A 22,185-nucleotide genomic window follows, 5' to 3' on the forward strand; every position below is an offset into this window, starting at 1 on the left:
AGTTCTATCTTGTAAGATCAAATATTTAGAGTTCACCTTTAGTTGTCCAGAAAGAGCATGTTAAAAATAAAACCCCTTGAATGATATGATATATATATGTGTGTTGCTGATTTATTGATATTGATGCATTTTCTGACTGAAGTTAGATAGAATGGGCCTAGATTCAATCACCAGTGATGAATTTCAGCATTAGTTTTTTTTTTAACCACAAAATGGTCTAGAAGATGCGAGCATGCTAAATGGATTAGACAAAAAAAATCTAGATGTCCCACGCGACCATTGTGTTTGCTGGATACTACTGGAAAATAGTTTTGTATGTGTCTGTCCAAACCCAGTAATTGATTTCCAACTTCATTTTTCCTACTATTCAAATTAAGTTCATATAAAAATTAAAACTGATCCCAAATTCAATAGCATTAGCCTTTTGTAATGCATTTGTTCAGTAAGTATTCTTTTAAGTCCAGCACACCCTTTTTAAACTAATTTAAAAAACAATCACAGAGATAATGCTTTATATTGCAACATTCTGATATATATGATGTGAAGTTCATATGTAATAAGGCAAGAAAAAATGTACCTACTAACTTACTTTACAATCCATTTTCACAGTTTTAATAAAATGCTGCTTTATGCAAACAGTTCACAAGTTTATGGATAATATTAGAACAGACTATTTAATAATTAAAATGGTTGAAAGCAGTGCTCCTAAACATGGCAAATTGTGTTTACAGTATACAACCCTGAAAGCCCGTCCCTTAAAAAAACATTATGCCCTGCTTTATGTATACTCTAGGTTTACATTAATAGTTAAAGGTCCAATTTTGTTTAGTTCATGTGGTGGGCTTTTCGCTATTTATTATTCAGTCTGCAATGTGAACTTAACTTTCAGTAGAAAGTGACCTATTTTGAAGAGGACATTGAAGTACTCAATACTACAAAGGAGCGTGATTTAGATATGGCAATGCTTAGTTGCCACCTAAATTCTATGCTGCACCCAGATACATTTGGTATTTCAGAAAATGGATGCAGTCTATCAACATTTTTCTTGATTAACAAAAGTTTTCTGAACACACTATACTACTTACGTTTTGTTTCACTTAGAAGTATATTGTATGTGATATGTTTCTGGACGTGCTTTCTAGTGATTTGGGGCACATCTCTCTCTGTATTTACGTACATTCTTTATAAATACTGCTTTTCTACAGCTTGTGGTCAAGCCACTCCTTGTTTGCGAAAGACTATTGAAACTAGCCATTAGCGTATGCTGTTGATCTAGAGTTTATCAACTCCTTTTGAGGTGTGAGTTCTTCAAGGTCATTATAGAAAGTGTAACTGCGTCACTTTTGCTATGCACAAAATCTGACTACCCTTCTAAGGCACTTTATTGGCAGAGGAATACAACTCTCAATTTAACCCACATGACAAAAATAGCATTCACAATGCATAAAATGAAACTAAAATAATCTAGCATTACCAAGTATTACCCCACTTTTTTGTGAGGAATAACATTTTTCATAATGTGAAAATTGAGGTAAAGTGGAAATGTCTGTATAACATATCAATCAAAGTCAGGCACTGAGTATTATCGTTCATGTCCTTAGACTAAGCTTATGGGTACCGTTAAGACACAAAACATATCTATTTCATTTCACACCCTCTTTAATGAGTTTGGCTTCATATATATTGCTATATTGAATCCAAAAAGCAAATTTGTTGCCTAGATTCATATTTACTCACAACATTCATAATTATGCGTATATTGTTTGAACATTAATTACTAAAATATGCTGTTTATTCCAAAATAAAATTCAAAACTAAGCATATTTAGCCATAATATACAATTCAATAAAATGCTGCTCTTTGTGAAAAGCCTTTGGTGGACATTGATGAAAAGATGTTCCTCACTAAACTTAGAGATGAATTAATTCACACAAAACAGATCAGCCTTCTTTACAAGCTGCAGTGTTGAATGAGTGATTAACAATTAATTCCGTAGTCTACATGAATGTATTTATGTGTGACACCATGTGTAAGACTGACAAAATGAGCTACCTTATTAGTTTTGAGTTCAATAAACAAACAGCTTAATCAGAGGGCCAGATTTCTTGTAATTGGATTGCGAGGTAGCCCTCCATTTACTCTCTTGACCCATATGTATTATTATACTTGGGTACATTCACAGATCATGGACACAATGTGACTAAACATTATAACTTGTGAACATATTTCAACATTGCACAGTATATCAGTGGTATAGAAGACCAGCTGCAATTGTATATTGGGATTTTTAATTATACCAACCTGTTTTTTTCTCTCATGTTCTCTACAGACAGTCCTCATATGAAAAATCATATTGTTATCGGCTTTATACTTCATTTTGCTTCAAGGACTTATGGTTAAGAAAATAGACATTGTACAGTGGTGAGAATTCAGATCCCTGAGGGATCCATTCCAGTGTTGTGCATGGGGAATTGAAAGCACAACTGCAGGGAATACATTTTGGGGTTGTGCCACATGCTATCCATACATTTCACTGAAATGGTCAATACTGAAGGATAAGCAATTGAAACAATGCATCGGAATTCACAGAGCAAAATACTAAACCCAATCATTGCTGATTAAAACATTCTCCATTTTCCTGCAAGAACAAAGCCTTCCTAAAGACTTTGTTGCTTTTCATAGTTGAAAAAATTATAAAAGTAAATCTAATTAGCATATATGTGTTTGCACACCAATACAGCCAAATGACAGATCAATAATACATTTGACTTATTTAACCTCAGTTTTATTCACAGATTGTTTTATTTTACCAAAGGAATTGTAATTGGTTTTATTTTTTTCCACTGGATTAGTAGTTTTAAAGTATATGGCATACCTCCTGAACAACCTCTACGGTGGCTCAAATCAGTGCCTAGAGATCTTTAATAAGGAGATGCTTTTCAAAGTTTTAGACACTTCTTTCTTCTAAATAAAAAAAAACGGTAAACTATCATGGGTCATGTAGAAGGGGCTTTAAATGTATCATTGTCCTATTTTGGCTATACTGGTGCTGCTTAATGATACTTCATTTTGCACAGTCCTAATTGTAATTATGTTACATACTGACGGGCATTGAAGAGACTGAACTGGCCCTGGAATCTCGTGTTTTGCTCATGGGCATAGTAATGGTACAACAAGACACTCCCACCGTGGCCTCAGGCAGCTCATCATCCTCAGTCCATTCATTCAGGTCTGGATTATAGCACTGAATGCACTTCTTATATTTCTTCTCTACTTCATTCCAGCCTCCCACCAAGTAAATTCTACCATTAAGAGAGGTTGCGCCTGCAGTGCTTACTCCTGTTGCAAGGGGAGCGCAATAACTCCACTGGCCACTGTGGGGATTGTAGCACTCAACAGGGAGGACATCTACTCTTTCCCCACGTGCGCCAAGCTGACTCCCGCCCATTACATAGACCCTGTCGCTAAGGGAAACGGCACAGTGCCATCCTCTTGGAGTACTCAGACTAGATTTATCCTGCCAGCTGTCGGTGGAGGGGTCGTACATGCATGTCGAACGGGAATATGCATTGTTTATATAACCTCCTGTAACCAAGATCTTGCCATCAACAGACGCACTGGCATGGCAACACCTTGCCACCTCCAGTGGGGCCTTCATCTGCCACTGATTAGTTGATGGCACGTAGCATTCAACAGAAAGCAAGCAGCCTTCAGTGTTGCGACCACCCACTGCAAAAAGAAGGCCATTAAACACATTCAGGCTAAAATGAGTGCGCCTCTGATTCATATTTGCTAGATGGATCCATGTGTTGAAACGGGGATCGTATCTGAAAAAACAGAATGCAAAAATCAAAATGTTAGAAGGTATTTATATTTTTTGAACATTCCTAATATAAATATTTTATTGCATGCATACACTTTTACATTTAATCTGGAATGTATTTTCTTTATTTACAGCAAACGAAAAATTAAGAGTAGAGGTAGGATTTACCCAAAGGCATATTCTGCTGCCAAAAAAGCCTTAAACATTTTTTACACATGAACCACAAATGGTAAAATGTAGCCACAATGTGCATAATAAGGAATGAGACAGTGGAATGCATTTTGCAGCACACATAGAAGAAGCAAATCGCCATTATTGATTGTTTATGTGAAGGAAGGGACTCCTTCCTGCACATGAAATATCATCCCTGCAACACAGGCACCCTAGCACCATGGCACAAGAGCACTGGCCTTGTATCTAGGCACCTGTTTTAGTTCAGAGATGAGCACAGGGATGCACTGTATTCTTGTTAATACAGTGCATCCTTGCATTTTTTAAATGATGCAGCTCATCGCAGCAGATTTGCATGCGGCCCCGTGCTGCGCCATTTCATCGTAAATATATCCTTATGTGTGCTGAAGTTACCACAAGATGGGGTGTACTTACAACAAAAAACACTGAAAATAATTGAACACATAGACAGTACAATGATGGAAACATAGGTTCACCACTGCTCTCTCTCTGTCATCTCGGATGAGTAACCTGCATCCTTTAGCAGTGAATGGTAGTTGTGTGAGAGCACATATACATACATCACTGTAACCAGGTGAGCTTCTACTCCATCAGTTCTTCAGATTTAAATACCCCGCTTGTGAAGAATCAGAAACTAATTGGGAACATGTGAAACAAGCATTTCGGTCTTGCATTTGCGAGAGATAGACCTAGTGGCGTTGTAAATGACAATGTTTGTTACTTAGGTTTTATTGTTTGCAGTGAAGTGATCATGTAGGAAAAAAGTGTACGCTATACCATATTATAGTAAAAAAAAAAGACGCACAAAATTCATGATAACAGTGTTAATAACATAGGGTTGATTTTCCCCTATATAATACTGCGTTGGGAAATCTAGGGGTTTTACAGCATTAAGAAGTTGGAAGACCACTGCTGTAGGAATGCAGGTGTGCATGGGTTGTAAAGGGGTCAGGGATTAATGCTGTTTAGTGGTGGTGTTAGGTTCAGCAAATTAAAACCATCTGAGTAATTGTTCGACAATGTAAAGAATATAAATCAAAACCATTGTATTCACGTCTTAAAAAATAAGCATGAAAAAGCCAATTTCGAAAAGAAAAAAAACGTTCTATGAATTTGTTTCTATGAAATGGTTAAGGCCATTCACTCTGCAAATTTCTATTAAACAGTTGAGGTGTTTCTCAATAATGGTACTCCATGAAATCGTTATTCTATGAAATCACACACAGCTCTTGCAACCCACCAATTTAAAGAAAAACAAATGTGTTAAAACTATCCATCAAGTTGGTTTGCTCACAGGCATTGTGCGAAGTAGTCCAAATGGACTGAATTAACACCCCTGAAGAATAGCTTGGCTTTAACTCTCCCAAATGTTCATGTATTAGATAGCAAACATGCATTTTTTGCAAAGTTATGCAAAAGAAAATAAACGTATAAAAAAATAGTTAAAATAATTAATGGAGAGGTTTGTCCTAAAGCCCTGGTACTGAAGTGCACTACTTCTCACTTATAATCTGGTACAATGCTGTGACTCATGGTGTAGTAGAGCCAATGGTTGAAGCAGGCTGACCCATTGCCCAATGCTTTATGCAGAGGTATGTGGAAGCAAAATGTGATTGACAATGTCACAGACCAGTGAATGAAGAGGCCGATCCAAAGCCCGTCTATATATTTATTTATGCATGTATTTCTATTCATGATTTTTAGTGAATGCATGTGGGTGGCCAGACAGGTAAAACGTTTTCTCTCTAGGCTAGACCTAAACCAGGATCTATGTTGGAGAGTTCTAAAATCCTTACATTTTTCGATTACATGATGCTTCTGAGAAGGACCATGCCTAAGAGAAGGATATGTAGAAGCTAGGATGACTGCACCATTTCTCACACATTTCCACATGTGCTTAAACAGGGTTACATGTTCAACGCATGTCTGTGACCCTCACCAGCTGCAGGAAGCACTTCCCTCAGAGGCCACACCCTTCAAACGAGGCAAGTCAAAAGGTCTTTACAGTTACCTACGCATCACCAAAGTGCTTCACAACCTCTACAGGAGTGTAAAGCACTATATAAATGCTGCAACACAACAATTTACTATCAAATAAATGTAGCCTACTGTAACATATTGCCTTAAATAAAATATTGCGGTCATGTTGACAGACATTTGCAATCTGAACTTGATTTGCATTTGTATGTCATATTAGCAAATCATTCGTTCGGATTGATGTTTAAATATTGGTGATAGACTTCATTGCGCACACTTGGTGCTGCTAGAAGCACACACAAACTCAGGCAGCTGCTTGAAGTATGAAAATTGCAAAGACAGTCCATTTCCATAGGTCGTGTTCTTTCGTGACAGCAGATGGCGGGAAACTTAGCCGCTTCTCATGATGTTCTTTTACCTTTAATGTCGCGCACTGAAAATGACACGCGGACACGAGCTGCAGATAACACTTCTTTTTCTATCTGCTCCTTACATCTACTGGCTCTCCATCGCGCCGCCCCTCCTATCTGCTTACTGCCATGCCTGACTCGGAAGTCCTGGACAGGGTCAGGCATGGTGACACGACATCTCCCCCTTTTGTGATTTGTCAGTTGCCCCAGATCTTTTCTCTTCTTTAGAGTTTCTTCAATGAGTCGAACCGGTAGGCGAGGAGGACACCTCTCTCTGGTTTCATCCATGTCGATTACACGAAGGCGTTCTTCGGGATTGTCCACTCCTGGGTCTGAGGTGTCCGTGCCGCCGTCTGTTTCGTTTTCTCGACCGTATGCCGCTGGATTGCACTTCTTGAAGTGCGACACATTTCTTGTGGTCTTCTTCTTGGTTGTGGAGGCAGCTGTGATCATGGTCCATTTTCTCTTCACTACTTGGAGTGGGTGAGCATGATAACGGCTGTCGGTTTTAGTTCGCCGTTCTTGCTTCACCAATACCCAGTCTCCTTCTTGAATGTCAGATGTCTTTGCATGTCGGCGATCATCACCATATTCCTTCATTTTTGCTTTCTTGTTTCTATCGAGATTCATCAGTGTCTCGTGGTCCAAGGTCAGGAGGCTGGATTGTGTGACTGCATCTGAAGTTGGTATCCTGGTGCGCGGGGTCCTCCCGAGCATCAGGGTGGCGGGGCACCTGTTGGTGGTGCTGTGTGGTGTGGTTCTGTATGCTCGCAGTACTTCATTGAGCGCTGGTTGGATGTCACGCTGGGACAGTTCAGCTTGTTGTATTGTTTTCTTCAGGGTGGCCATGAAGCGCTAAACCATCCCTTTGGCCTGGGGCCATAAAGGAGTGATTTTTCGGTGTATAAAATTCAGGTGATTTGCGAATTCTGTGAACTTGTGTCCATTGAAAGGTGGTCCGCTGTCTGTCTTCACTACCTTGGGGATTCCCCATGCTGCAAACACTTCGTCAAGAATAGGTATAACGGCGGATGCTTTTGTGGATGACAGTTGATGTGCAATCGGAAATCAGGAATACTCGTCCATGATGACAATGACATATTTCCCAGACTTTAGCGGGCCGAAGAAGTCGACAGCTACTTGTTGCCACACACTGTCTGACATCTGCAGTGGGGCGTGTGGTTCTTCTCGCCCTACTATTTGGCATTGTGGGCAGTCTTGAAGCGTGGCTTCTACCATTTGGTCAAGGGACGGGAACCAGACCCTCTCTCTCAGTGCTTTCTTCGTGGCTACTACGCCTCCCTCTGTGGCCTTCATGTGCTAGATTGATGGTCCCTTGTCTTAGTTGGTGAGGAATGAAAATCCTTTCTGTCTTTCAATATCAACCGATCTGCACTGATTGTGAGATCATCCTTGGCGTGTCTGAAAGATGAGAGTTCTTGCATATTAATAGCGAAGGGACGCCTTAAACTATTTGCTACACCCACTGCCACTGCTGCTAATTTACTCTGTCCTTTGAGAGGACCATCACTACGGCTGCCAAATTGTCTTTTTCGTTGCCCATACATTACACCGGAATCTGATCGCGGACTGCCCCAGACCACAACTCCCAGGGGGCATAGCGAGTCTTGCGGTAGGAACCGCGCAACACCTGGGCGCAAGCCGGCGGCGCATAAAGCTTCGCCGGGCCTCCCGCGACACGGGACGCACGCGGGCTCGGCCGGGCAAAGCCCGGGCCAAGGGCAGGCCCGTCCTTGCCCATCAGGGGCCCTCAGAGGCCGGGCAGGGCCTACTCTCTTGGATACTAACGAAAGTCCCCTGGAAGTGTGTTGTGAAAATCGTCATCTTAACTGGACATGCGGTAGGAACTTTACAACTATATAAACGGCGGTGGGACTGAATAAACATTTGTTTGATTGTATTCAATTGAAATATAAGCAGCATAAGGAAAATCATTCTTCTTTTCCTATGATCTAAGAGAAACAGGGCTTGAATATCTTAGAGTAATATTGATTGCATTGCAGGGTTGTCTGACGTGAAGAAAAGTAGGGCAGGGTATAATTGCACCTAGGGAACAGGTAGTAATTAAATTACAATTGGTAAAAGGAAAGCACAAATAAATGATCCATTGAATGGAAAAAAATTTAAAAAGCCCACAAAACAAACATTGCTGACTTATTTGACCGGGGCGATGGGGACAATTGAGAAGCAAATAACATCAGTAGAACAGACATTAGCTGCAGGCTCATCAGTGGTAATAGAGAACGCAGAAAATAAAATCTCCGCCCAGGCAATTTCACAAAGTGATGATTTACTAGCCACTATACCACCGAATGGCTGAATTCAAGGGGTAACAGATGAAACAATAATTAGCGACCCGAGTCCATTATCTCACCCCCTGCAAAAAAGGAAAAAAAGGCCAGTTAAGAAAACCACGGAAAAAAGAGATGAGGCAGAACCAACAGGGAAATCAATAACTGCACGAAAAGAAATAGCAGGAAGAGTAATATCTGATAAGCAAAATAGATCAGAGAATAAAACAGTGGGATTAGAAGAAGTAGCTGCAAGGAATACCCCTGACCAGGGAGAAAAGATTAAGACAAGCAAGAGGGATGATGACTTGGATAAGTTAACTACAGTTATAAAAAGCTTAGACCTGTATTTAAGAGGTGCACTTACCAATATTGAGGATAGGTTAAGTCAGGTAGAGGTTCGGTTACAAACATTATTAGTTAGAACAGAAGAAGAAGAAGTTAGACCACAAGCTAGAATACAACATAGTAAGAACGAAACAAGTACTTATAGGGACCCAGAAAGAAACCAAGCGAGAGAAGATCAGGGCAGGGACGCGTATAGGAATATAAATACATGCTACACGAAATCGCATGCTGTGTCAACTTTCGTTCCATCTAAAAAATGTAATCCAAAATCCCTACCCAAAGACCAATTAAAAATAATGCAATCTGAAATCCACCACCCACAAGTATTAAGCCATCTGGATTTACTACCAGCTTGTACTCCTTTTACAGCCGTGCTTGCAAATGAACTACAGCAAGGGCCGTAAAATAGCGAGACATGTGAAACACTTAGAAATAAGTCATTGCATTGGTTAAGTACAAAAGTAGGCTTTACGACCAGAATGTTCGAAGAATTTAAAATGGCACGTAGGGTGGGATGGGTAGGCAAAGACAAGAAATGTCTTGTTGGTGACTGCGTGGTCTTAACATTCCGCACTCCACAGTTAGTGGAAAGGGGGAAATAACTTGTTGGAGGGAGGGATTAATATACTACCCCTAGGTTTTTTCTATCGCCCTTCTTTTGATTTAGAGAAACCATGTCAGTCTGAGGGTAGCATGCAGCCCATATATAATGTTCCAGTAAGAAATTGTTTCAGAATACTATCTTCTTTAGAGGAACAAGATTGACTTCATCATCCGAATTTCCTTTATAGCGTCTGAACCAAATTATCAAATTATGGCCTTAATATGGACAATCACAAATTGTAAATTTTTATAATAGCATTGCAAAGGAAAAGGTGGAAGATACTGGAAATCAAATAAGATACCTAGTGCAAAAAATCCAGAATTCAAACTCGGGGACTGCCCAGATTGTATAGGGCAGGGACTTTAATACCACCATATGTCCACATAATAATGATACAATATGTGGACTAGTGGATGAGGAAAATTGTAATTTATTTCATTTCCCGCATAATGTTTATGGTAATGCTTTAAACGAGAGCCTATTCATGTTAGATCTGGGTTTCATTAATGCATTAGTCTCACCCCCTATCCCTTTTTCACAGACTTTTAATGGGAGAGGCTTGAGTTCTAGTATAGATTTTATTTTGTTTTCGAATCGTTTCCCACATTGTATAACAGGATATAAAGTGCATAAAATAGTCATTAGTGATCATTTTCCACGAACTGTGACGGTACTGTGTAAAAAGTTAAAACTAAATTTTAACAAAGAACGGGCCCAAATATTTACTAACTTGGAGATTGACAAAGTCAATGGTTATTCACTGAAGTGGGAAAAGGTTGACTCAGACAAAATAACAAGGTTAGTGGTCGGGAAGGCACTGGATTCAATAATGAATTGCTTAAACGAAAATATATCACAGGAGATGGTTCTCAAAAGTTTTTTACACATAACAGAAACAATAAAAAACAGTTTAAAAGTAGAGATAAAAAAGGGGGACAGTAAAGAAAAAGGGGTGGTTTAACACAGATTGTACGAAAGCCCATTCTGCACTCAAAGAAGCAATTCATAATAATAACAAAGATAAGACAGCTATAAAGCAGAGTAGGAGGGCCTATACCCAAGCGGTAAAATTGCAGAAAAAAGAAATAAAAGAATCCATTTGGGAGGATATGCATAGGGCCAGCATAACAAAAGACAGTAGGGCTTTTTGGCGAGTGGTTAGATCTCTTTTTTTTAGTTTAGACGGAAAGCCCTCAATTGAAATAGCAATCGATGAAAGTCAGAGGGTGGACCATTTTTCAAACGTTTTTGGACAGGCAGAGGTGGTTGTTGATAGCCAAGATATTTTATCTACGATGGCTAATGAAGTAGTAAAGTACCTGAAAGATGTCCTCTTTACCTTGAAAGAAGATCAAGCAGCATTGAACACGAGTAAGGGAAGCAAGGCCCCTGGGCCTGATGGTGTCCCTGTGGACATATACAAGCATAACCCAGATCTTTGGACTCCACTGCTAACCCGTGTCCTAAATGCCGCCCCAACGAGGGGACTAATTGAAACATGGTCAGATTCTATCATGGTCCTCATTTACAAAAAAGGAGATAGGCAGGATCCAGCCTGATATAGACACATTTCCCTACTGGGCTCATTGGGGAAGGTAGCGGGCAGGATACTGCTTAATTGCCTTCAACAATGGGCTGAGGAGAAAAATATACTTTCGGACCTTCAGTTCGGATTCAGGGAAGGGTTGAGCACAATTGACCAAGGGCTTAATCTGTCTATATTTATGGGTAAATATACGAAGGCAAGGAAGGGGAAAATACACTTGGCGTTTGTCGACCTCTCCGCTGCCTTCGATTGTGTTTCCCATGAGAAACTGTGGAGCATTTTAGTGACAATGGGGGTAGAGTCTCCCTTAATCTATTTTCTGAAAGCTTTATATACTAACGCAAAAGCTTGCTTCTGCTACGGGCTTAATGGGGAATGTACAACACCATTCCAGGTGAAGAGAGGCGTAAGACAGGGGTGTGTCCTGGCACCCTTCCTTTTTACACTATACACAAATGGCCTAGAAAAGGCAATGTTGGAGGAGTGCCGGGACCTACCCCAGTTGGAAAGACGACCAATACCCGTATTATTATACGCAGACGACGCTGTTATTATGGCTAGGATCCCAATGGCGTTGCAGCGGGCACTAGGATCCTACAATCTTTTCATGAAGAAATTAGATTTACATATAAACATCACAAAAACGTATGTAATGAATTGCGGTAGGGGCGGTAAGAAGCAGAAGGATATTTTTTTAAATGGGAAGAAGTTGACGACTACTTCCACCTACCCCTACTTAGGGATATTAATTGTCGATAAGGGTTCTAGGGGACAAGCTATCAACACTAGGAAGCTTTTGTTTATGAAAACCACGACGGCTCTTGTAAATTTCTCACAAAAATTGGGCAAGAGGCCCCCAACTGAATTAATTAGGATTTACAAATCTAAATGTATAACTGTCGCAACATATGGGGCAGGGCTATGGGGCCATCGAAACGTTTCAGAAATACAGAAAGTGGAGAATGCGTTTCTTAGGCACCTATTGGCCGTGCCTAGAACCACATCTACTTTTCTTTGTCATACTGAATTAGGTTTGCCCTATATTACCGATATTATAAAGGTGCAACCGGTCGTCTTATGGCATCGGATTTGGAAGTCAAAGAAAAATACATTTAATCAGTTGGCACTACAAGATAGCCTAAAACAAGAACATACCCTAGAGATAGGATGGATGAGGTACATAAGGGATTTTATGATTGATCTTGGAAAACCGGAATATTATCATAACCCCTCGACAGTTTGCGCCATTTCATGTAAAGAATTTTAAAAACAGTGTATGCAGCATATGGAGAGTATTAGAGTTGCGAACGAGGTAATAAAACCCACAGTCCAATCAAACCAATTGATTACTGTATCTTTTAATAGTCAACCATACCTTCAATATGCCCTAAAAGGGTATGACAGATTTGTCCTTACTCATTTTAGGTTAAACGTCTTTCATAGGTTGGTTAGTTTTCCAATGGTTAATGATTGGTCCAAAAATGTATTGAACTGCCCCTGTGATAATGTCTTCACAATCGACGATACACGTTGTGTTGTTTTGCAAATTCTATCAGGACTTAAGAAAAAAGTTGTTATAAAAAATATGGGGTCTGCGACAATGCCACCCAGCCTTCATTGCACTCCAATTTTTAGATAATGAATGTTTAATAAGCAATGTTGCCTCATTTCTGAAGAAAACAATCAAGTGTAGAAAACAAATTGACTTAGATTTCCTTGATTGTAATACCATGGTGGTTTTGTAACTTTTCTCTCTGAAGATCGCAAAGAGACTAGAATGTAAGGTTCAACTACTTTTTAAACTTTTTATATGAATAATTGAAAAATAACCTTGAAATTTATATAATGTTTTTAACCTCAATTTTGGTTTACTGATCTCATCGCCTTTAGAAACAATGAAATGTGAGAGATATTTTATATATGTATTAATATTTTAACAGAAAAAATGGTAACCGTGAAAATGTTTTAAAATGGATCTGAATCAGTGGAAATATTAATTGGTAATTTTTTATATACCTATATGATTTTTTTATGTGACAAAAATCGAATAAAGCACTATGATGATGAATAGTGATGGTATTTTGTGAGTCCTCCAGGTGTCTCCAGGAGTCTGTGCGGATGCGTTGCATGACGTCTTGGAGTGTGGCATCCTTGGGAGTGGCCTCTATGATGGGGTCCAGTGGGATGGCAGGTGGGCGTGCTTGGTTAATGATAAAGTGGAGATATTCTTCGGCTAGCGAGTCACATGTCTGTGTCAGTACTTGGGGATGACGTGATATGTAGTCCGCTGGGTTCTCTGCCTTCCCGAGTTTGAAAATGATAGTGTACGTGTAGTCTTGCAGGCAGATCCCCCACCTCTCGATCCTTGGAGGCATCTTTGCTTGTGGGTTGCCGAAGATGGTGATTAAGGCTTGATGCTCGGTGATCAGTGTGAAGTGTTTCCCATATACAAATGGATGGAAGTGCTCGCATGCCCACACAACTGCCAGACTTTCCTTCTCAGGTTGGGAATATGCATTCTCTGTGTCGGTGAGGCTGCGGCTGGCACATGCTACGATGTGACGCTGGTCGCTCTCATCATCATGCTGGGCTAGGATGGCACCAAGGCCAACGGGGCTGGCGTCGACTGTGACTTCAGTTTTTCGTCTGGGGTTGAAATATGCCAGATGAGCGGCAGAGCTCACAGCCCTTTTGATCTTGTTGAAAGCATGCTCGCATGCTTTGGACCAGTGGAATGTTTGGCCTTGTCTCGTGAGTTCTCGCAGCGGGTAGCTGATGGTTGCATAGTCTTTGATGGATCGGGTGCAATAGCTGGCCATGCCCAGGAAGGAACGAATGTCGCTGACATCGTGGGGTTGTGGAGTATCAGGGAGTGCTAAGACTTTTTCGGGATCTGGTCTCATGCCGTCTTTGGAGAAGATGTGGCCGTAGAACTTGAGAGTTGACTTGTAGAATTCACACTTGTCTCTGTTGAGTGTGAGGTTGGTGTTCAGAAGGGCATGACACACACGGTCTAGGGCTTTGTCATGGTCTTTGCGTGTTGCGCCAAATACGAGGATGTCGTCATTGTAATTAAATGAGTTTGGAATGTGGTGGATCACTCGCCGAACAGCTTCTTGAAAGATTTCCGCCGCTGAAGAGATACCAAAATTAAGGCATTTGTATCTGAAGAGTCCTTGATGTGTGGTAAACGTGCTGATGTACCTCGACTTTTCATGGAATTCGAGCTGGTGGTATCCTTTGTTGAGATCTAATTTTGAGAAAACTGTCGCTCCGTTCAGGCGAGTGATCATGTCGCTGATATGAGGTCCCGGGTGCCTTTCTCGTTCAATGGCTGTGTTCGGGGCTCGCATGTCCACGCACAGGCGCACTTTGTTCTCATGTCCTCATTTAGGCACGACTACTACAGGTGACACCCATGGAGTAGGTCCGGATGACCTTTCAATGATGTCCGCTCTCAGCAGGCCTTGAAGCTCATCATCAACTGCTTGTTGGAGGTGGAACGGTACTTTCCTGTGGTGTTGAGCCACTGGCGTTACTTGCTCATTTATGTGTAGTTTGACTTTGACGTTGGCTAGTTTTCCTAGGCCTGAGAACAGTTTCGGGAATTTGTTTATTATGTCCGGTGAGTCGTCAACTTTGAATAGGATCTCTACCAGCTTCCGCCGTTCTGCTGTGGGTAGGCTGAGAAGACAGTCAGCAGCTTCAGGACCTTCTATTACGTGAATTTGAGCCTGGATTGTTCTGTCCTTGTAGGTTAGCGAAGTGGGGAATCGGCCTAGGCGTGGCAATGGATCCTTGGACATCCAAGTGCAGACGCGCACTGCGGCTAGTTCTAACTTCGACTTCGGGCACATGCTCTCATTTTCCGTCATGCAGATGTAATTGAGTGATGCTCCCGTGTCTAGAACAAATTTGGCGGAATGGTTTCCCATTTGAATGTGTAGTCAGGGATATTTATTCAACCGGTCTGGGTCTGCCACCATACACACATATTCGTCACTGTCTTGCGATATGGGAGTGAGGGCGGACGATTCTCTTGATGTCGACTGGCGAGATCGATATGAGACCTGTGACTGGGTGCTGGATCTGGACAAGCTCGTTGAGCGCTCTCTCCTTCCATGCACCGCCCTCATGTGGTGGCGCGATCCAGTGCTTCGCCTGGCTAGTCCTACTTCTTTACGACGAGTTTGGCACATGGCTTCAAAGCGATTGTCTCTCCCGCATCGGTGACATTGTTGTCTGTATGTGGGTAGTCCAGGCCATAGCGATAGCAGTGTGGCCGTTGTTTCTGGGCGTTGTCGCTTCTGGTCCCACCACGGGTCGAACTCGTAGACTTACCAGGCCTCCGATGATCTGACCAACATCTTGCTTCCGTCTGGGATTGAACTCAGAGGGCTTGCTCTTGTTTTTCTGTTTTCCCAGCTTCCATTTTCATTGCGTGTTCCTCGGCTTGATCATTTATGTGTGTGAGTTCCTCAATGTCGTCAAGTGAGTAATGTTTCTTTAGTAACCGATGGCGTAGTGACTCTGATTGGCGCCCTTCAATGATGTGTAGACGAAGCGCATCTTCAGTGTTAAAGTTGTCAAACTCACAGTGCCAGACGTTTTAGTTGCGAAATGAAGTCGCCCATGGATTCATCGCGTTCTTGGGACGCGAGATTGAACGTGTAGCGTTCGTAATCTAGGTTACGTTTGTGAAGAAAATTTCTGTTCAGAGCTTCTCCCATATCTGCATACGACGCTGTATTTGCCGGAGGTAGTTCTCTGATTATTTGTCCAATGTCTTTACCCACCAGGTTTCTTAGTGCTATGAGTTGATGGTCGGGGTCATTTACTCTCGAGCCTTTCGTGAAATCTTCGAAGTCTTCTATCCAGCTCTTCCTCTTGGAGCCCATTCTGTTTCCAGAAGTCAATATTAAGGGATCGGGGGGACGCAGGCATGATACCCCCATTAGTATGGGTCCATGTGGCGCAGCTGAAGCTGGATCTGGCATCGCATTTCGTGTGGAGTCAGGCTGAGTGGTCATGGTGAAGTGTTGCTATCTTCACTGTCCGCTCTGATACTCCCAGCAGCGTTTACGAGACTTCAACATATATTTTGGCGGGCTCAGGGGTGCTTTTCTGTTATTTGCCTGACTTTAAGATGGCCGCAGGACTGGTGACAATGCTGCTTTAAGGGGTGCGCCTGACTTCAAAATGGCCACCGGATGCAACCTCTGTATGCCGGCTTTAGTAATGGGGAATCAGTGTTCTTACCCCAATGCCGTGCACTTTTCATCCGATTGGAGCTTCAGGGGTCTGTCTCACAGGGCGCTCTCATCGTGGGCTGTAGAACGAGCCGATTGGCAGCGCACACTCGCTTCAATGGCAGCGCGCTCCGCTTCGTAGCTGCCCTCAGGCAGCGTTCTCTCTTCGTGTGAGCCTCGGGGGTGACTTTGCATCCCACCCTCGTCGCCAGTTTTAATGTCACGCGCTGAAAATGACACGGGGACACTTCTTTATTCTATCTGCTCCTTACATCTACTGGCACTCCCTCGCGCTGCCCCTCCCATCCGCTTCCTGCCATGCCTGACTCGGATGTCCTGGACAGGGTCAGGCATGGTGACACGACAGTACCCTGGCATGGTAACTAACTAGCTTACAGCTCCTCAATAGTACCTCAGCGGAATGCAGTCATGTGAAACAGTTTGCACATGCACACTTCCCCCACTCAATTTGTTTGCTAAATGTGGGATTGAATACTCTTGCCTTTGCGACATTTATATGTATGGGGATGTATATTTTTTACAGCTCCCACATGGTATAACAATAAAGCACTTGAAATGGCCAAGGATATGAATTGCAAGTAAGAAAACAGCTAAATGTGGGTGTTTACATAAAACTAATTAACATTCAGTAAATCTAAATGGCACTCATGTATCCAGCTGTTATGCAGAAATTCTGGCATGGATTGGGCCCCACTGGACTTACTTTGTATGTCTGTGAACCAGTTGATGTGCGTTCTAATCACAGCTCTCTGTTCAAACACTTTTTGTGACCCTGGGCAAATTACCGTATTTCTCTGTGCCCGATACAAACTCACTCACATGGCAACAGTCCTAGATGCTTGAGTTTCTGTAGTACAGCCAGGCCACTGGAGTTATGGGATTCTTCTGTCACTTTTTGTTTAATTATGGATTTGCCATATTTGGAACTTAATTCTTCTACTGCTGCAAAAAGTGCACATCTCCCCCAAAATGTTTCTAGTCCAAACAGTTTGAAAGTTAGCTAATAGTTGCAGACGCCAGGAGCGTAGTTTCAATTAGAATTTAACGGAGACCACAGGAGTCCCGCTGCCATACGCTTTATGCTGATCACAGTTTGGAAAACAAGACGAAGAGAGCAACGGCAGTTTCAAGGGACCCATTAAAGCGGCAATGCCAGTTATGTCCTTGTAGGGCACAGAGCTGCCGTCATGCAAATAAATTATTGTTTTTGTTCCTGATTGATAGGTACCTGTACTGGCTCTGACCAGGCCCTACTATGCTGTATTGTACAATATGTTAATTTCTAGTGACTTTCCAGGCCTGGTAAATGTATGCAGTGTTGTAGTATGTGCTCATCTAATGTCCTTGCGAGAGAAACCTACATTTTGTTTCATACATTGTTACTTGTTAATAAACACTGGTTAAATATTGCTGTGCATTACTAAAGTGAAAGGTTCCTCCTCGGCTCATTAATGGAAATAGGGAAGAGGAGGCAGCTGAGGCCCATGAGAGGGATCGAAGAGCAGCTGTTCAGAATACAAACAAGCTGCTGAGGGGCCAGAGGTGTTGTGGAAAGGGCACGAGAGATTAAGTGAACTGGGGGCAGCAGTGAAGACAGAGCAACAGACAAAGTAGTGCACTGAAGGATAACATATGGCCCAGTGAAAGGTTTCGTGTAGCAGGGCCAGTCTCCAGGGCGGAACAAAAGGAGGGATTACTAGGTGTATTTACCAATGAAAAGCCAGTATTTCTAAAGGACAGTAAGAAGAACCAATGAAAAATATCTACTTTTTCAAAGCTCATATCAAGATACTACTAGGCAAGACCTAAAAAGAGAATGAATATGTATCCATCCAAGCAGATACATGAAATAAGGGCGTAGATAAACATTGCATTTTTTATGGACTATGAACTAAGCATCTCAAACTCAGCAGCAGAGGTTGGTTATTCCTTAGTCTATAGAAAATCCATTGTTTAATTTGATTTACAAAATGCCTTGTCTGCATGTAAAAACCTACTGTGCTGACATAACATTGTGCATATTATTTAAGGATGAAAACGTCACTAGTGGAATAAAAAAAAACAATTACCAATTTTACTCCCACAGAACTCTTTGCTCTATGGTACTGTAAAAACTGATTAACAGATGGAAGCCAAAGTTGGGCTGAGGAAGAACTTCATTCAGAACTGATCCCGTTTTCGTTTAATGTGAATCCGTTCAAAAAGGTTTGAGAAATGTGTATTAAACATTTTTTTTACGTTGGTCTTGAGATGGATTATTTAAAGATATCCTTCTTATTATGTTAATTCCCAGTTAACAAATCTTTAAGGGCCAATGGTTTGCAAATCGGAAATTCAAGAATAAAAATGGATGTGTCTTCGTGATCGTCAAAATGGTTAGAGAAAATCTAAAGCCTGATTGGTGATGGTGGTTGAAATATGGCTGTCAGATTGTTAACCAGTTTGTGAATCCGAGGTCATAGAAAAAATCACAGGCGGACATGTTGTAGTATGGGAAGCACACCCCAATCTAAGAAAGGATGGCGATACACTCCGGAGGGGTACCCATCACTTTAAAAATAAATTGCAAATAAATTATGTTTTTCACACTGTGAAATAACATTCGAGGACCTCGGAAAAAATAATCCCAATCACTAGCGGCTCAGAAAAAAATATAACAATCACAGTAGATAGATAATAGGTCATAAGGTAATTATTTATTGTGATAGGTGGCTGTTCTACAGCTACTGGGACAAGGGCGTTGGATTCAGAATGAAGCTATAGGACAAGTGTGGCTGCAATGGAAGCAGACGCAATAGGTGCAGGAGAGGGCCCAAGGCCATTTTCTGGTCATGGCCAAATGCTGTGCTCATTGGGCTCTGTCTCAGAAGGACTGGGTGGTCAAAGAAAACACCCTGCTCTCAGTGCCCATGCCTAGTGGATACTTTGTCCAAGCAACGTGCATAAGAACACAACAACAAAACATGTACTGAGAGTATTTTTACAGAAGCACAATTATTAGCCCTTATGCACATCACAAAGCAATAAAACATGTGCCTCATTAGTGACATCACCAACTATGTCCATGGCGATGTTATATGCAATTTCATCATTGCTGCCCCCAATGCCATTTGTGGTATCATCTGCGACTACATATGTGAGAGTTATAGTTGCATAGCTCATCATAACTGTAGAATGTCATTGCTTTTTTAGGTATTTGGTCTTATCCCAACACCTCTTAAACTGACCATTTTTAGAAGCATCATAAGTGGCAGAATCCTTATACGCCTCAGCAAATAAACTAGTAGAGACAGCAGTAACCACAAATGTATTGCTGTTATCTAGAATCACCATTAATATTCGGACGTTTGTAAGCAGAACTATTTCCCTACATGGCAATACAGTGACCACCTCCTGAGAATGTTCAATCAGGGTAAAGTGGGACCTAGGGGTTGTGTCCTTGTACCTATTAGTCATAAAGAATATCTGCGAAACAAAAAATCATTGAAATAGATAGCACTCACAGTACATAAGAACTGGGTGGACATAAGGCAGAGGAGTTGGGATTGGGAGGTAGTAGAGTGATGATGGGGACACACTTGATACATATATTTAACATTTAGGGTCTGAGGACGATCATGGGGTTGCTCAAGTTGTTGCTAGTGATCAAGAGTTTATATCCATCCATCCATACCATGTGTGTATTGTACCAGTGTCACAGGCACACTCACCTCTGAGGGTAAATTCTGTGCTGAGGGCCTTTTACAATACAACAGCTCGTGGAGGTATTGTATTCATAAAATAACAAAAAAATATATTGGGTTATGAATTGTCCCAACGGGGAACAACCAAACTACTTCACAAGAAGATTCAATGCGTCACTCAACCCAATAAAAGCCATTTTAAGGTGGTTCAAAATAACAGAACAGAAAACCGTGCTCAGTGGTTGTGTGATCACACAATGAGTGATAAGCATAGTGCCGAATGTGTACAGATAAAACATTGAATCAATAACCTTTTCATGAGTGAACTTTCTATACAGTCAAAATTATATTTGTACTTGAACGCGACTGATTCTAATGTTTTTAGGTCAACAACGTTATCACACACTGTTTGAAGTTAATAACTGTCCAGTAAAGGCAGGAGCATTGAACGAGGCTGTTAATGCAGCTATTACAGTAACTGACTTATTATATGTGTTTTAAGGTCCCGTTGACGTGAAAGGCGGTGTGTGGTTGGATTTCATGGATGTTGAGGAAGTGGGTTTCACGTGATGGACAAACCAGACACCAAGTTCATGGTAAGGAAAAGACAATAAGGGTATCAGGACTAAAGTGGCCAGATTAGAGAGTGCAGATGGCTACGTGGACGATGAGAAGTAAACGTTTTCTATGCTACAGTTATCAGCTGTCCAGTGGAAGGTGGCTGTAAGACACTCCGTGATATAAGCGTGGTGGCAATGGGGTGAACGAGAGAAAAAATAAGAATCTTTGGTTACTGTCCAAAAAATGAGCAATAGAAAACTTGAATGTATAAATTACAGCAGCAAAATAAATTGGGTTGATTTAAAGTAAAAGGGGTCAAGGAACACATTCTCTGTCAATCCTATTTGTATCAACTAAGTGGAGAGTAAGAGAACTAAAAAGAGATAGTGAATAAGTGGTCAATGGTAAAGAAGTAACCAAAGCAAGTGCAGGGCAGGAGATGGCAGGGAAGATATGGTTGCTAGATTTGTTGAGAACTCACTCAGCTGTGTCAAAGGTTGCATAAAGGCCTAGCAGAGAGACGATGGAGAACAGGCAGTTATATGTTGAAATGATAAATGTTGGGTAAAGCTAAAGGAAGCTTGAAGTCAATTCAGTGAAGCAAGAGGAATCCTGAATATGATTGAAGAGGTTAAATAGGTTGTAGGTGGTGATGTGGGCCGATACAACTGAACACTATTCCAAGGAAAAGCGTGTAACTGCACTAGTGCATGGGTGTAGAGGAGAAAAATGGTACAAGACAGGATTCTGCAAGCATGCATGTACCTAATCTGTTTTTGATTGGTCTGTAATATACAGTTTAAACTATATTAAATAGGGACTGTGGGAAAGTGGTGTATTAGCTGGTATGGATTGGTGTCTGTTAGACCTGGCATCTTTTGGTGTGTTTCCCCTGTCTTTTTGCTCTCTGACCTCCCGGTTTTGACTCTGTTTTTGCTGGTTTAGTGTCTCTGCACACGTTCTCACTACTGCTTCAAGTGCTCCTGTTTTGAATTGTTATTATGGATGGGTGTTTCCATGCTTGGCACATTTGATTTACTGGTAAGCCCCTGGTAAAGTGCTCTGAGTGTGCCAGGGCCTGTACATCAAATGCTACTAGTGGGCCTGTAGCACTGATTTTGCCACCCGCATAAGTAGCCCTGAAAAGGTACCTCAAACCTGCCACTGCAGGGTCTGCGCACAGTTTGTAACTGCCATGTCGACCAGGCAAGTGTACCCACTTGCCAGGCCCTAATTCTCCCTTTTCTTACACATAAGCCACTGCTAAGGTAGGCCCAAGGTACCCCTGTGGGCAGGGTGCTGTGTATGTTAAAGGTAGGACATATACTGGTGCGTGTGCCATGTCCTGGTAGTGAATTACAGTGCATTTCGTTTTTCATATTGGAAAGGCTACCTGTCCCATAGGATAGAATGGGAGTTTTACTTATAACATCTTATAAGCATAACTCCCCATTGGCAC

General features: G+C 41.6%; 1 protein-coding gene across 1 annotated transcript in view; it reads right to left on the reverse strand.

Annotated features, from left to right (window-relative positions):
- Positions 1-596: 596 nt before the first annotated feature.
- KLHL31 (kelch like family member 31) overlaps positions 597-22,185 on the reverse strand; it is a 94,410-nt gene continuing 72,821 nt past the window's right edge. Inside the window, exon 3 of the mRNA XM_085610851.1 lies at positions 597-3,827. Within this exon, the coding sequence (XP_085466977.1) occupies positions 3,095-3,827 (733 nt within the window). The 3' untranslated portion in view covers positions 597-3,094. The remainder of the gene's footprint in view (positions 3,828-22,185) is intronic.

Source organism: Triturus cristatus, chromosome 6 (assembly GCF_964204655.1).
Source record: "Triturus cristatus chromosome 6, aTriCri1.1, whole genome shotgun sequence".
Classification (NCBI taxonomy): domain Eukaryota; kingdom Metazoa; phylum Chordata; class Amphibia; order Caudata; family Salamandridae; genus Triturus; species Triturus cristatus.